At 42.0% G+C, this 12,742-nt stretch overlaps 2 protein-coding genes across 3 annotated transcripts; one reads left to right on the top strand and one right to left on the bottom strand.

Moving 5' to 3' along the window:
* Window positions 1–4,930: 4,930 nt before the first annotated feature.
* LOC136500747 (probable pectinesterase 8) lies at window positions 4,931–6,851 on the top strand. Of its 2 annotated transcripts, none has more exons than XM_066496168.1 (5): window positions 4,931–5,633; window positions 5,741–5,912; window positions 6,004–6,210; window positions 6,291–6,550; window positions 6,638–6,851. In XM_066496168.1, exons 1-5 carry the CDS (start codon window positions 5,248–5,250, stop codon window positions 6,807–6,809), a joined length of 1,197 nt encoding a protein of 398 aa, XP_066352265.1. In that variant the 5' UTR covers window positions 4,931–5,247; the 3' UTR covers window positions 6,810–6,851. The 2 variants fall into 2 exon arrangements, with proteins under 2 accessions (XP_066352265.1, XP_066352266.1); XM_066496169.1 differs by having other exon boundaries at window positions 6,291–6,566; window positions 6,638–6,799.
* Window positions 6,852–6,915: 64 nt separating this feature from the next.
* Window positions 6,916–11,568, bottom strand: LOC136500745 (UDP-N-acetylglucosamine diphosphorylase 1-like). Its single transcript, XM_066496167.1, has 15 exons — window positions 11,123–11,568; window positions 10,658–10,712; window positions 10,420–10,571; window positions 9,712–9,751; window positions 9,279–9,368; window positions 9,075–9,187; window positions 8,887–8,961; window positions 8,690–8,729; window positions 8,514–8,596; window positions 8,356–8,433; window positions 8,119–8,262; window positions 7,979–8,046; window positions 7,681–7,795; window positions 7,399–7,555; window positions 6,916–7,296 (listed from the first exon to the last, which is right to left on the bottom strand). Exons 1-15 carry the CDS (start codon window positions 11,294–11,296, stop codon window positions 7,199–7,201), a joined length of 1,482 nt encoding a protein of 493 aa, XP_066352264.1. The 5' UTR covers window positions 11,297–11,568; the 3' UTR covers window positions 6,916–7,198.
* Between the last annotated feature and the right edge of the window lie 1,174 nt (window positions 11,569–12,742).

Below are 12,742 nucleotides of genomic sequence, written 5' to 3'. Positions count from 1 at the left end.
CTTCCTGACATATAAGGGAATGCATGGGCTCCTGTAGAAAGGATCTATCAATTGAATTGATCGGAACCCTAGGCTAGCATAGTGCTTCTAAAAAGTCCTTGTTTGGTTTTAATAATTGAGTGATAACCTTAGGTGGACTAATATGTGGTTGAGTGAGACACACAGGTGATTAGTCCACAGGTACTTGTGTGAGCAACTCATGACATGAAGTGAGGTGGCTCAGAGATGTTGCAAAGGCTCACACTTGTGATGAAGGAGCTCATTGCATATGAGACATGACATGGAGTCATGTGATCAAGGTGGAGAAGATCAAGACAAGACTTGGCTCGATGGACCGATTACAAGTGTGAAGGGCAAGTTGAGTGATGACTTGGCACCAATGGACCGAGGCAATGGTGAAGAATAAGTGAAGTCAAGATCAATGAACCAATACGGTCACGTGATGATATGAAGTGGATCATATCATTTGGTGATTGGTTGGTGCATGTGTTCCATCGACATCGAAGATATAACCTAGGGCATTTCATTTCACCGGTCAAAGGTTGTGTAGAGAAGTGCATGACCGGGTTTAGGATAAATGATCGTACTATGAAGAGGAGCAAACTTGTTTGCATATCGGTCATCTAGTGCCACTTGAGCGATCTAACCTTGCATATGTGTTAGGATCGAGTGGCGTGGTGAATTGAATGACTAATCCTTTAGGAAATGTTTGTGAAAAGCTAACACACTGCACAAGTTGGTGAACACTTGGTGGTGTTAGCACATTTGCAAATGTGTTGAAAAAGGGGAAGAAATGGAGGCAAAACCGAGCTCGGGGTGCTGCCCTGGGGGCACCGACACCCCCTGTCTGGTGCACCACCACCCCTGTGGCGGTGATCGGCTGAGGAGGCCAAGAGCAGCAAGTTGAGCCTGGCACCACCACTAGTGGTCTGGTGGCACTACCACCCCTACGGCAGTGCCCACCTGGACTTGGCTGAGAAGGGCAGCTTGGGCGCGGTCACTGGAGTGTCTGGTGTGCATCGCCACGACGAGGGCGGTGCAGTGCCTGGTCACCGCCGCTAGTGGGGCGGTGCCACCGCCCCTTTATTCTAGAGAGGGGATATTTTGGCTGACTGGTTGGGTGGTCACTGCCCTCCCTAGGGTGGTGCCACCACCACTGTGTCTGGTGCCCCTGCGCTAGTCAAACTAGCCATTGGGGTGACCATTGGGGGGCACCGTCACCCCTAGGGCGGTGCCACCACCGCCATGTCCGGTGCCCTCATAGAAAGAAGAACTTTGCTCCAATGGCTCTATTTGGCTTAGGGGCTATAAATAGAGGTGAAGCTCGGGCATTTAGCTGGTTGAGCACCCTTGGGACTGAGTGTCCATGCTTGGGGAGTGTTGGGAGCCCTCTAACTCACTTGAGATTGATAGTGATCATCCGATCGAGTGAGTGAGTGATTCTAGTGTGATTGCATCGTGTGGCACTAGGTGATCGAGTTGTAAGCTGGTGGTGCTTGTTACTCTTGGAGGTTGTCACCTCCTAGATGTCTTGGTGGCTTGTGACTCCGTTGAAGCACGCGAGAAGATTGTGCGGTGCTCTGGAGGAGGATTTGTGAGGGGGATTATGCTCACCCCGCGGGGATCGCGAAGAGCAACTCTAGTTGAGTATGTCATTGAGCTACCCTCACTTTCGTGGTAGGTTCTTGCGGTGCCTGACGTGCGGGCTTGGCGAGTGATGCTAATTAGCCGCCAAACCATCAAGTGAGCGGTCGACATAACGGAGACGTAGCTTGGTGGCAACCAAGTGAACCTCGAGAGAAAATCACTGTGTCAACATTGTCTTTATCATCTTCTCGGTGGTTTGCATTCCGCGCAACACAAGCTTGTACTTACATTTCATACATTGTACTTGTGTAGTTGCTCTTGTAATTAGTTAGCTTGTGTAGCTTGCTAGTTACCTTCTTGCTTATGTAGCATAGAAGTAGCTCCCTTGCTTGACTAATTCAGGTTGAGTAACCTTGTTAGTCGCATTGCTTAGTTTGTGTAGCTAAGTAATTCGCGCTCTCTAATTTGGCTTGTGTAGCCTTGTTATTGAGCATTGCTAGTGAGCTTATGTGGCTTTGTGCTTTTGCTTACTAGATTGTGTAGGAGCTCCCTCGGTTGTGTGAAGTACTAGTTGCATAGGTTTATATGACCTTGTAAGCTAGAATTGTTAGGTGAGCTCTTGCTAGCCCGACACCTTTGATTCCTATTTAGGATCTTTGTAAGGTGCTTGAGAACTTCGATAGAGGGGTGTAGTCTTGGCTAGACTGATAGTTTTAAATTTCGCATTCGTTTTGGTTAGCCGGTGCGATTAAATTTAGAAAGGACTATTCACCCCTTTAGTCCGCCATCTTGACGCTACAGCTTTCCCTACCCCTCTCTCTCTCTCTCTCTATTCCTCCATGGTAAGAACTCTTATTTTGAGCATTATTAACACGAAGAACATTGTTGTTATACGTAGAGTTCAGAAGCCCAAACTAGGATAAATCCCACGTGTTTTGAGTGCTCGAGGCCACTAGGCACACTCATTGACCCACGCCGAACAACCCGATGACTATTGTGGTTACGAATCCATGATACCTGATAAACAGGTTTCACCATAAGAAACCAAACGGGTTGACTTATGCTTAGTTTGCATACATATACACTCTTACTCTAAAGCGACATAGCATTTAGATAGAAACATGCAGCCTGTTCGGCTGGTGCTGATACGACCGTATACGATCGTGGATTATTACTGCTGGCTGGTTTGGTGAGAGAAAAATATTATTCTGGCTAGAAATTTACGATCGTTTACGACCAAGCGAACAGGCTGATGAGTAATTATGTAAGAGTATACATCACAGAGACAAGACACTTTCAATTACAGAAGTTTCCCCTGACGTACTTATTATTATTGTAACGGCCAAAGTATAAATTTATGCTTAGTTTCCATCAACAGTTAGTTCATAAGCAACAACATGATTTGTTCTCGTCGTAGAAATAAAACTAGAGATCGAGTATCAAGCTTGTGCGGGTTTGTCTGTGTCCCCCTTTGTCTTTACACATACTGCTTGGTGATGATACTTTCTTTCCTATAGCGAGGATAGTTGGCTTAGCCTAATCATTCATAAAAAAATATGCATATTAATCACTACACACCCTCATGTAAATATACCGGATGGTGGAGACAAACTAACAGGTAGTTTTCTACCTAGTAATAAGGGCAATCCTATGTCTGACGCTAATAAATACTCCCTTCGTTCTAAATTATAAGATATATTTATAGTTTTTACTATGTACTTAAATATACATTATGTTTAGATACATATTAAAATTAATGTATTTAGAAAAGTCAAAAGTCTTATAATTTGAAATGGAGAGAGTAGTTTTCATATCATGTCACATCATATGGAAATCACTCTGGAAATTAGTGTTCTCAGTGTAGTTAGGGTCTGTTTGGATCATCTAAAACTAAAGTTTATAGATGGACTAAAGTTTAATCCAAGATACATAGACTAAAAGCAAGTAGCTTTCTTATATAGACTCATATAATAGTCCATATCAGCTCACATTTGTCAATTAATGAACTAATTGCTAGTTGGGTTGAAAACTAAAAACTAGTCCACTTTTAGGTGAGATTTAACTACTGGAGCAGAAGATTAAAGTTCAAGTTGTTTCGTATACAAGTCAAAGTTCAAAGTAGAGTTCTGCCATTAGTCTTGAGTATATATGTTCGTATCAGTAATCAGTGCAAGTTTGTTTAGGTCTCTCTGGCAATGCAAATTGCTGTTGCTGCTGTCCGGTGGTTGGCTTGGCTCTGTGGCAAACAGTGAATCTTATTTGATGAAATAGCGTGTAGACTCTTTTTAGGCCATATAATGGTGGCGTGCCCCTGTTTTTGTGTTTCTTATTGGCACTAAGTTAAAAGTTTGCATGTTAATGACCTTCGAAAGCATCAAAAGGTGAGAGATTATTTTTGAAGGGAAACTATGCGTTTTTGGGACCTTGTGCTCCGTGGTTAGAACCTCTAAGGGCACATTCAACAGTTTAGACGGCTGCCGTCTGCAAGCACGGGTTATGTCACATAGAGACAGCAATACAGACAAATTATACAATGAGTTGTCTTTTAGGCTATCTGCAAGATAATTAATTCTTGTACAGACTCATCAATTAAGGTGATCAAAAATGGCTTGGGAGCACGAGCCCCCGTCGTACAACGGTGCTGAAGCGGGCGATATAGCTTGGGAGCACGAGCCCTCGTCGTCTCTTCGCGAAGAGACGGCACACCCGTCTATTGGCTGAGTCGAGGAGTTTTTTTTAGAAATGACATCTCCCAGACAGCAAAAAGACGTTGTACGTGCCCTAAGGGCAGTCCCAATAAAAAAACTAGTAGTTTCTATAACATAGGATACCGCACCAAAAAAGTACTGCTTTCAAACCCATGGTTTCTATGAGTAATAATTATTTTCTCTTTCTCTCTCCCAACTCTATCTTCTTCCTCCAATGAGAGTGCGGCACGAACCCCCTGAAAACTGGTGGTTTCTCCCCAATGGCGATTTCATGGTTTCTTAGTGCATTGAGAAGACCTGATTTCTTCATGAGGAAACCATTTCTAGAATTTTTGCTCTCTTTCTTCATTAATTACGTTGTCATGTCAGCGTTTTGCCTACATAGCAAGTCATTTAATGAGGTTAATGAGGATAGAAACTATCATCAATACACCATTGGGACTGCCCTAAGGGACCCAACGGTTTGGACTTGAGTTGGTTGAAAAAAGACATCCAACTTTGACAACAACGACGTTCAGCAGAATATATGACCCATGCTCCTTTTAGACTCTTTAAATTCCATGGGTGGCGTAGCTACCAAGATCAATGCTGCGACATCTAGCTCGTTCTCTTCCTGATTTAGAATGATTGCTCGATCTTAAGTGTACTTTAATTATTTCTTCTGTTCTGGGGGTATACCCTATGAAGAGCTGCTGCTGCTGCTGGAACATGCTCCTTTGAAGCAACAGCTTGGTCAGATCACGCATAGATTCTGACAATGACCTGAAAAGGATTTTTCATCAGCTATTAAATGCTGTGGTTGTGTAGGCTGACGTCTTAACCTTGAAGAAAGGAGATAGATTGTTTGCAAGGCATGCAATTCAAGCTGCTTGGTGCAGTGCATTTCATTTCATCATGTTAAAAGACCCCCAAAATCCAACGATCGAATAGGGAATCCAGTTCATCTGTGCAGATGAGCGCCAAGATCAATGGGGCAGCAGCAGCAGCTGCTGCATTTCTGCTCTTCTACACTCACCTGTACTTCCCAACCACTGCTCATCTCTACTCCTCAACCACTCCATTGCTTGCAGCCCTCGTTAATCTTACAACGCCTTCCCTTCCATTATATCCACTTTCGGTTGATTCCACCTCTACCCATCATCAGTATGACTGTAAATACAACCCGCTATGCGATGACTTCCCACCGGATTTCCCCCCGCCCGACACATCAGTAGTGTCCATCTTCTGTGTCGACCCCAATGGCTGTTGTGAATTCACAACCGTGCAGGCGGCGGTCGATGCAGTTCCAAACCACAGCAGCAAGAGGAATGTTGTGTGGATCAACAAGGGCATCTACTTGTAAGCAGTTCTCCTTGCTCAGGCTTTTAGATAGAGATTTCCTTCCCAGAATTCAGCATTGCGCTGTTACTGAGTGTACTGCTACTGAAGCTGCAGTATTGTTACAGTGAGAAGGTGACAGTCCCAGCATCCAAGCCCAACATCACATTCCAAGGGCAGGGGTTCGACCTGACAGCGATCGCGTGGAACGATACTGCCAAATCGGCGAACGGCATGTTCTATAGTGCCTCAGTCTCTGTTTTCGCATCAGGATTCATTGCGAAGAACATAAGCTTCATTGTAACTGCCTAGATGCTGCACAATGTATTCAGCTAGGTTGGAGGCTTCACCATGGGTTATATTGATAAATCTCTTGATCATTTGACACCAGAATGTAGCACCAATCCCAAGGCCTGGCGCTGTCGATGCACAGGCAGTGGCGATCAGGATCAATGGTGACCAAGCAGCGTTCTGGGGTTGTGGCTTCTTTGGAGCGCAAGACACACTCCATGATGACAGAGGCCGGCATTACTTCAAGGAATGTTTCATCCAGGGCTCTATTGACTTTATCTTTGGAGATGCTAGGTCACTCTATGAAGTGAGTGAAGAAATACTTAAATGGATTGCAAAATAATGTATTGAAGTTACCAACTGCTCTCTTACCTTTTTGCTCTCCAGAATTGCAGATTGATATCCATTGCAGATCCAGTGCCTTCAGGGCAAAGATCAATTACTGGTTCAGTCACTGCACATGCCCGGGTATCAGAAAATGACAACACTGGCTACTCATTTGTCAATTGTAGCATAGGTGGCACTGGTTGGATATGGCTTGGACGAGCATGGAGACCATATTCTCGGGTCGTCTTTGCCTACACGTCAATGTCAGACATCATAGCTTCTGAAGGATGGAATGACTGGAATGATCACACAAGAGATCAGTATGCGTCCTCCAATGTTAGTTTTTATTCTTATCTGCAAAACAGAAAGTACATTGACATCAGCTTTTGTGCAATTTGAATTTTCAGGACTGTATTTTATGGAGAGTACAAGTGTACAGGTGATGGTGCAAACCTGGCAGATAGAGTGCCTTATGCTCAGAACCTTAGTGATGTGCAAGTGTTACCTTACCTAAACACGTCTTTCATTGATGGAGATCAATGGCTGAAACCATACTGTGACTCACTAATATCTGCTTGAAGCAATTCTAGGCAAAGAGCTGGGTCACAGACTTGAAACAGGGAAAATAGAACACCTCATTGTTTGATTTTTCTCATATCATAGTTCATAGAATCAAGAATTGCAATTGTGCAAAGATAATAAATATTTGGTACATATGGTGTTTTCAACAAATATTACACAAAAGCATATCATAATCTACATTTGAACAGCACATGAGAATGCAAAACGCATTAATGCTAGGGGAGAAAGGAGGCAACTTCAGGCGTTGCATTACAATATTTGATCCTTGCATAACATACAATAGTTGACTAATATCAACATCCTTTTTGCAAGAGTAGTTATGTTGTAATCAAAATTGGGGAGATCTCATCTTCCTGTATTCAGATTGCTTCCAACAACTACTATGCCTAGAATGAAATCTCACTTGGTGCATGGAATGTTCTTCCTCTGCATATGGCTTCCAGATTCTCTCCAGTATAAGAGCAAAGCGGAGAAACTTCAACTCCTGGAAGTACAGGCAATGTTTTAACAACAATCAATGAGTTCCTATATAAAATTCTTACTTTGTTGACAGATTCCAAAACACATATACTAGGGCTGCAATTACCTGTCATGTACAAGGGCACAGAATGAGTCAAGAAGCCACCTGCAGTAACCACCCATCGGCTATGAAGCCGAAGCAGCATTAATCTGGCACTGTCAGGAGTGTCATAAGTTGCACCATTAGCATTCTTCACTGGAGCAAATTCCTCCTCACGCAAAACCTGTAAATTTAGGTGTGAACAAGCTCTGATAAAATATTTCCAAGTGATAACTACTATGTGCTTTCAGAAATGAGATTAAGAACAACACGGCTTTATTTTGAGCAATAGTTCATAAGAAATCAAACCTCAAAAAGAGCTGTTGAAGGAGAATAGTTGAACACATCAAATATAAATTGTTCAAGCTTTAAGCCTGATGTGTACCCATGGACTGAAGGAATTCTCTTCTCGGCTAGATGGTAACTGCACACAAACAATGGATAAAATTGTAAGCCAACATTCTATTATTAATTGCTGGTTTAAGGTCGACAGAAATTACAGGTTCTCCAAAAAAAATGCAGCAATTACATTATATATTAAATAAAGGATTAATGCAACATGAATGGATAAAAGTGCAAGAATAAGGGGGGAAAAAGGAATACTCACATGCTATCCTTTTCAAGACTGTTTGTCACTTGGTTCAGAAAATCCAAAGTGAACATATGCAAGCAGACCTATGAAATAAAAGAAATACACAATTGTTGGTGCATATATAGTGGGGGAGGGGAGGGGTGTAGGAATTATACATTGCTCCAGCAATAACGAAGGCGGCCAGTAGTTTGATTGATTTCAGTTGTCATAGCTGCATCCATTTCACTGTATTCAACTACAGAGAGGGGTCCACCCTTTCCACGCTGAACAAATACTCCAACTTTCTCTTGTGGATATGCCTGAACAGCACAGCACGTAATGTAAACACTCATTGAGATACATATTTCAAGCAAACTGCCAATCTATTAGGCGTGGGAAATCAATGGCCCTACCTTCCTGACAACCTTAGCAGCAGCAGATGCACCTCTGTCAATGAAGTATCCTAGGAATGTTGGATCTGCAACACGGACCTGTATCAAATAAATTAATTATTTAATGACAATAAAAAAGGAAGGCTCCATGAAATAAACTGTATAAAAAACATACTTACCAATACATTATCAACTCCATAGCAATCTACATACTTAACACCTTTTGCAGCCATATCATCGAGCAACCTTTTAGATTTTAGAGCTGGGTGCAGCCAAAGAAAAAAAAAACAGAAAGTCATGACTAACATTAATAGCATACATTTACGATTTACCGCATCATGATTTAGGGGATTACCAGCATATACTCCGCCATTGCCATCGGGAGCCTTTGCTACCTGGTTTTCAGCATAATGTTGCAAAAGAAAGATGACATTACTACAGAGATCCACAATCTGGAATCGTTGCTAGTTCAACCCATTTAGTGTAATGGATTGATGCCATAACATTACACTCTAAATTAATTTCTCTTAAATAAACAGAAACAAGAGGTACCTTATATGGTGTCTCCATAATAAATCTTCCATCATGAGATACACATGGAACAGTACCCTGCTGGAAAAATGTCACCTGCGAAGACACGAATAAAATCAGCTGTAATTCTTATAGTAGTATTTAGGAAATTCATGTATCGAAGTCAAAGAATCTCTGATCAAAACAAAGAATCATGTAATTATTCTTACTTGATTAGGCTCTAAACCAAAATATCTGTGGGTTTCAAAGAACTTTCGGGTCGCTTCATCGGTAAAGGGACTAGTCATTATATACCAGTGAATTGGCACTGTGCTACCTGGGGCTGCAAGTAGTTAAGAACAGTTTTAGCAAAAGAATGTTTAACGAAATCAGACATAAATAAACTAGTAAAAAAGCGATTAAAACTAATTTACCGTCAGTGCATTGAGCAGCCAACTTCTGAATACACAAAATCCGTTCAGCTTGTAGTTGGAAAAGTGACTTCCTAGATGGAAGCCCGATACCTAAGCGGCAAAGGGAAAGGAAATGAACACTATGAATATTGATTAATAAAAGACTTATGGAGTTTTAGGTGTTCCTCAAAAAGTGATACCATATTCTGGTAGCTAAGTGAACAAACAAATGCAGATGACACATGCAAAATTATTATCCTCACATCGATCACAAGGAATAGAGAACATGGGATGGTATAGTATTGTTGTTCTATGTATAATCTACAACGAGAATAAAAGAAATCTGTAAAGTAGACATTCACCCAAAAAAAATATGTCCCTTTTAGGTCTAATATCATAGCACTAGTTGAAGAAAGCAAAAGTAAGATTCAATGGCTTGGGTAGAAAGACTTACTGAAACATCCCTTAGGGTCAGAACTGCCAAGCCTAGTCCCCTGTCCACAATTGATATAAAAAACAAATTGCAAAGTATATGAGTGTTTTCCACCATACTGTAGTACGTAACATGGACAACCACATAGCAATCTAAGAGCAACTCCAAGAGACTCTTTATATCCTTCCTAATTTAAAGGAATAGAGATTTTGGTGAAAAATACGCTCCAACAGCCTCTTTAATTGGATCTCCAAATATAGACATCCTCTATTCCGGATTCTTTCTAGCCAAAGATCGAAAGCAAGAATGGCTCTCTAGAGTGCGCAAAAGATATAGAAAAACTGTTGGAGGATACAAAGATATAGAAAGCGATTTATACTCAAATGACTCTCCAAATGATGATTTAGATAGTAAATTTTACAAAGCCTCTTGGAGATGCTCATCTTTCTAAAACTCACTCTCTATATCATCATTTGGAGATCCATTTGCATAAAAATCGTTTTCTGTCTTTCCACTCTCTAACAAATTTTCTATATCTTGTGCGCACTCTAGAGAGCCATTCTCATTCTCTATCTTTGGCTAGCGAGAAATCCGAAATATAGGATGACTATACTTGGATAACCAATTAAAGAAGTTGTTGAAGAGTATTTTTTCACCAGAATCTCTATTCCTAGCAATTAGGAACGATATAGAGTCTCTTGGAGTTGAACTAAGTGAGTCCTAGAATACCTGGCCACCAGCCAACAAAACAACGGCCAACTTCCCCTCTGAAATGGCTCTCAAGCCTCTCCTCCACCACCTTTCTTTGTCCTCAGGAGTTCTGTCGTCCACCGTCGAGACACTTGACTCTGGCACAGGCTCAAAGGTCGGTACAGGAGCACCTGTACTTGCATTAAAACGCTATCAAATATTTGAGCACTCACTGGAACTTATATTGCATACTGAAGCACGCTAAGTGAAAGCTCACCTTGTGATCTAAGTGAGCATCGAATGATCCGATCAATCCTAGGAAGATCTAGGCTCTGAAATTTGAATCATAAAGGGAAGTCAGCCGCAGTCAATCAGGCAAGTTCAGTGACATCATCGCATTCGCTTCGCATATGAAATAACAATTGAGATCAGTGTCCATTGCTCAAGGGCAACATCAGCTCGATTATGAACATTAGGAGCCAAGGATCACACTCCTGCTACATCAAAACAGCTTGCCTTTTCATTTATTTCATTCACTATTTCATATGTGACATAAGTTGCATCCTAAATCCTGTCACAACTGCAACGCCAAAATGAATTGTGCCCTCTGGATCAGATTTCAACAGAAAGAACAGATTTTTACAACGAGTCCTTGTTTAAAAACCAAGTTTTTGTGATGAGTCCTTGTTTCAACAGAAAGAAGAAATCTTTAGGCAGGCCAAATCTTTATGTGGCTGCTCACCTCAATGTCCCGGATGAGGTGGTCGCGCTCCTCGGGCGCGAGCTCATCCCAGAAGGCGAAGGCGCCCTCCTGGCCGTAGTCCTTGAGCCTCTCCAGCAGCTCCTGCGGCGGCGCCGCGCCCCACCTCCCCGCCGCCGGGGCCGGCGCCCGAGCCGCCACCACCATCTCCGTCATCTCTCAAGCCGCAGCAGCAACCCCACCGAGGAAGAGAGATCACGAGATCTACGACACGACTGGGCAGTGATGATCTACGGCGGGTACGATCCGATCTCGGGGCCGCCGATTAATTAGGACGAGGCTGACTGATTAGCGTCGTGACTCGTGATTGGATCGTGTCAGCGTGGGATGAGGAGACAGGAGAGGTGCTCTGCACTCTGCAGTCTGCAGTGCAGTTCGGCGGTCGGCGTGGCCGGCAGCGGCAGATGCCCATATTCCGTTCCAGAGAATTTTCGAGACGGGTGCATCTGCTTAGGGGCAAAAGGGTCAAACCACCTCTGTGAAGACCACTTGCTCCCGTAGAAAATTACACCTATGGGCTATGGATCAGATTTTGTCGCAAAATGTAAACACGAGTATAGACTTAGTTTCTTCGTCTAAAGTTTATTCTCTATCTAATCAAATATTTAGACATATATATATATATGAAGTATTAAATATAGACTAAAAAATAATTAATTACATAGTTTATGACTAATTTACAAAATGAATCTTTTAAGCCTAATTAGTCCATGATTTGACAATGTGGTGCTACAGTAACACATGTGCTAGTAACGGATTAATTAGGCTTAATAAATTTGTCTCGTGGATTACTAACGGATTCTGTAATTTGTTTTTTTATTAGTATCCGAACACCCAATACAACACCTGATGTCACACTCCAAAAACTTTACACCTTAGATTTAAACAAGGCCTATGATAATATTTTATTACAATGAAGTCACTGAATCAAAGGCGCGAAATTGAGCTCACATATCACCTTATAAGTATAAATATAGATTAGATTATAAAAGCAAAATAAATTGTTTAAAAGATGTAAAATACTCGTATGCATTTGCATGTGATGTTTTTATCATGTGGAGCATGAAATAAGTGAGAATATCTATTATAAAAGTTCACACGACCACGGTACAAAAGAGTTCCTTTAAGAAAAAATAAAACATCGAGTTACTTAATGTAAAAACAAGAAAAGGAAACGGAAAAAAAAAAAGAACCAAAGAGAACAACCAAGTCCATTTATCGATGAAGAAGCTCTTGACACCACACGGGAAACTCAAGCATCTTGAAGATGAAGAAGCTCTTGACACCACACGGGAAACTCAAGCATCTTGAAAACAGTTGAAACCCAAGTAGACACCTTCTCCATGATGGGCTAAGAGAGGGCAACCGGCTCCAAGGTGAAGCACCCAGTTGTTCTACTCCTAGAAGTTCTAAGTGGCCAAGACAAATAATGTGTCCAACATTTTTCTAAGAAATTTTCTAAAGCATTTGGGACCAACAAGCTACCAACCGCAACGGTGCCATCAGTAGTCATTAGCACGAGATAAGTGATAAGCTGAAGTGATCTAGGGAGCAGAACCAAGTCTCCTGACCGTAGACACAACCGTACCCTCAAGCAAGTGG

Source organism: Miscanthus floridulus, chromosome 13 (assembly GCF_019320115.1).
Source record: "Miscanthus floridulus cultivar M001 chromosome 13, ASM1932011v1, whole genome shotgun sequence".
NCBI classification, from domain to species: domain Eukaryota; kingdom Viridiplantae; phylum Streptophyta; class Magnoliopsida; order Poales; family Poaceae; genus Miscanthus; species Miscanthus floridulus.
The sequence above is the reverse complement of the archived record's forward strand: the minus strand, read 5'-3'. Positions and strand labels throughout refer to the sequence as shown.

What these genes read in the sequence shown, in the direction of transcription:
- LOC136500747 (XM_066496168.1), top strand. Translation starts at nt 5,248, where the DNA reads ATGAGCGCCAAGATCAATGGGGCAGCAGCAGCAGCTGCTGCATTTCTG. An exon ending in CGAAGAACATAAGCTTCATT is followed by an intron (nt 5,913 to 6,003) that starts GTAACTGCCTAG and finishes ATTTGACACCAG; the next exon opens with AATGTAGCACCAATCCCAAG. An exon ending in ATGCTAGGTCACTCTATGAA is followed by an intron (nt 6,211 to 6,290) that starts GTGAGTGAAGAA and finishes TTTGCTCTCCAG; the next exon opens with AATTGCAGATTGATATCCAT.
- LOC136500745 (XM_066496167.1), bottom strand. Translation starts at nt 11,296, where the DNA reads ATGACGGAGATGGTGGTGGCGGCTCGGGCGCCGGCCCCGGCGGCGGGG. An exon ending in ATGGAGTTGATAATGTATTG is followed by an intron (nt 8,434 to 8,513) that starts GTAAGTATGTTT and finishes TATTTGATACAG; the next exon opens with GTCCGTGTTGCAGATCCAAC. An exon ending in CTGCTAAGGTTGTCAGGAAG is followed by an intron (nt 8,263 to 8,355) that starts GTAGGGCCATTG and finishes TGTGCTGTTCAG; the next exon opens with GCATATCCACAAGAGAAAGT.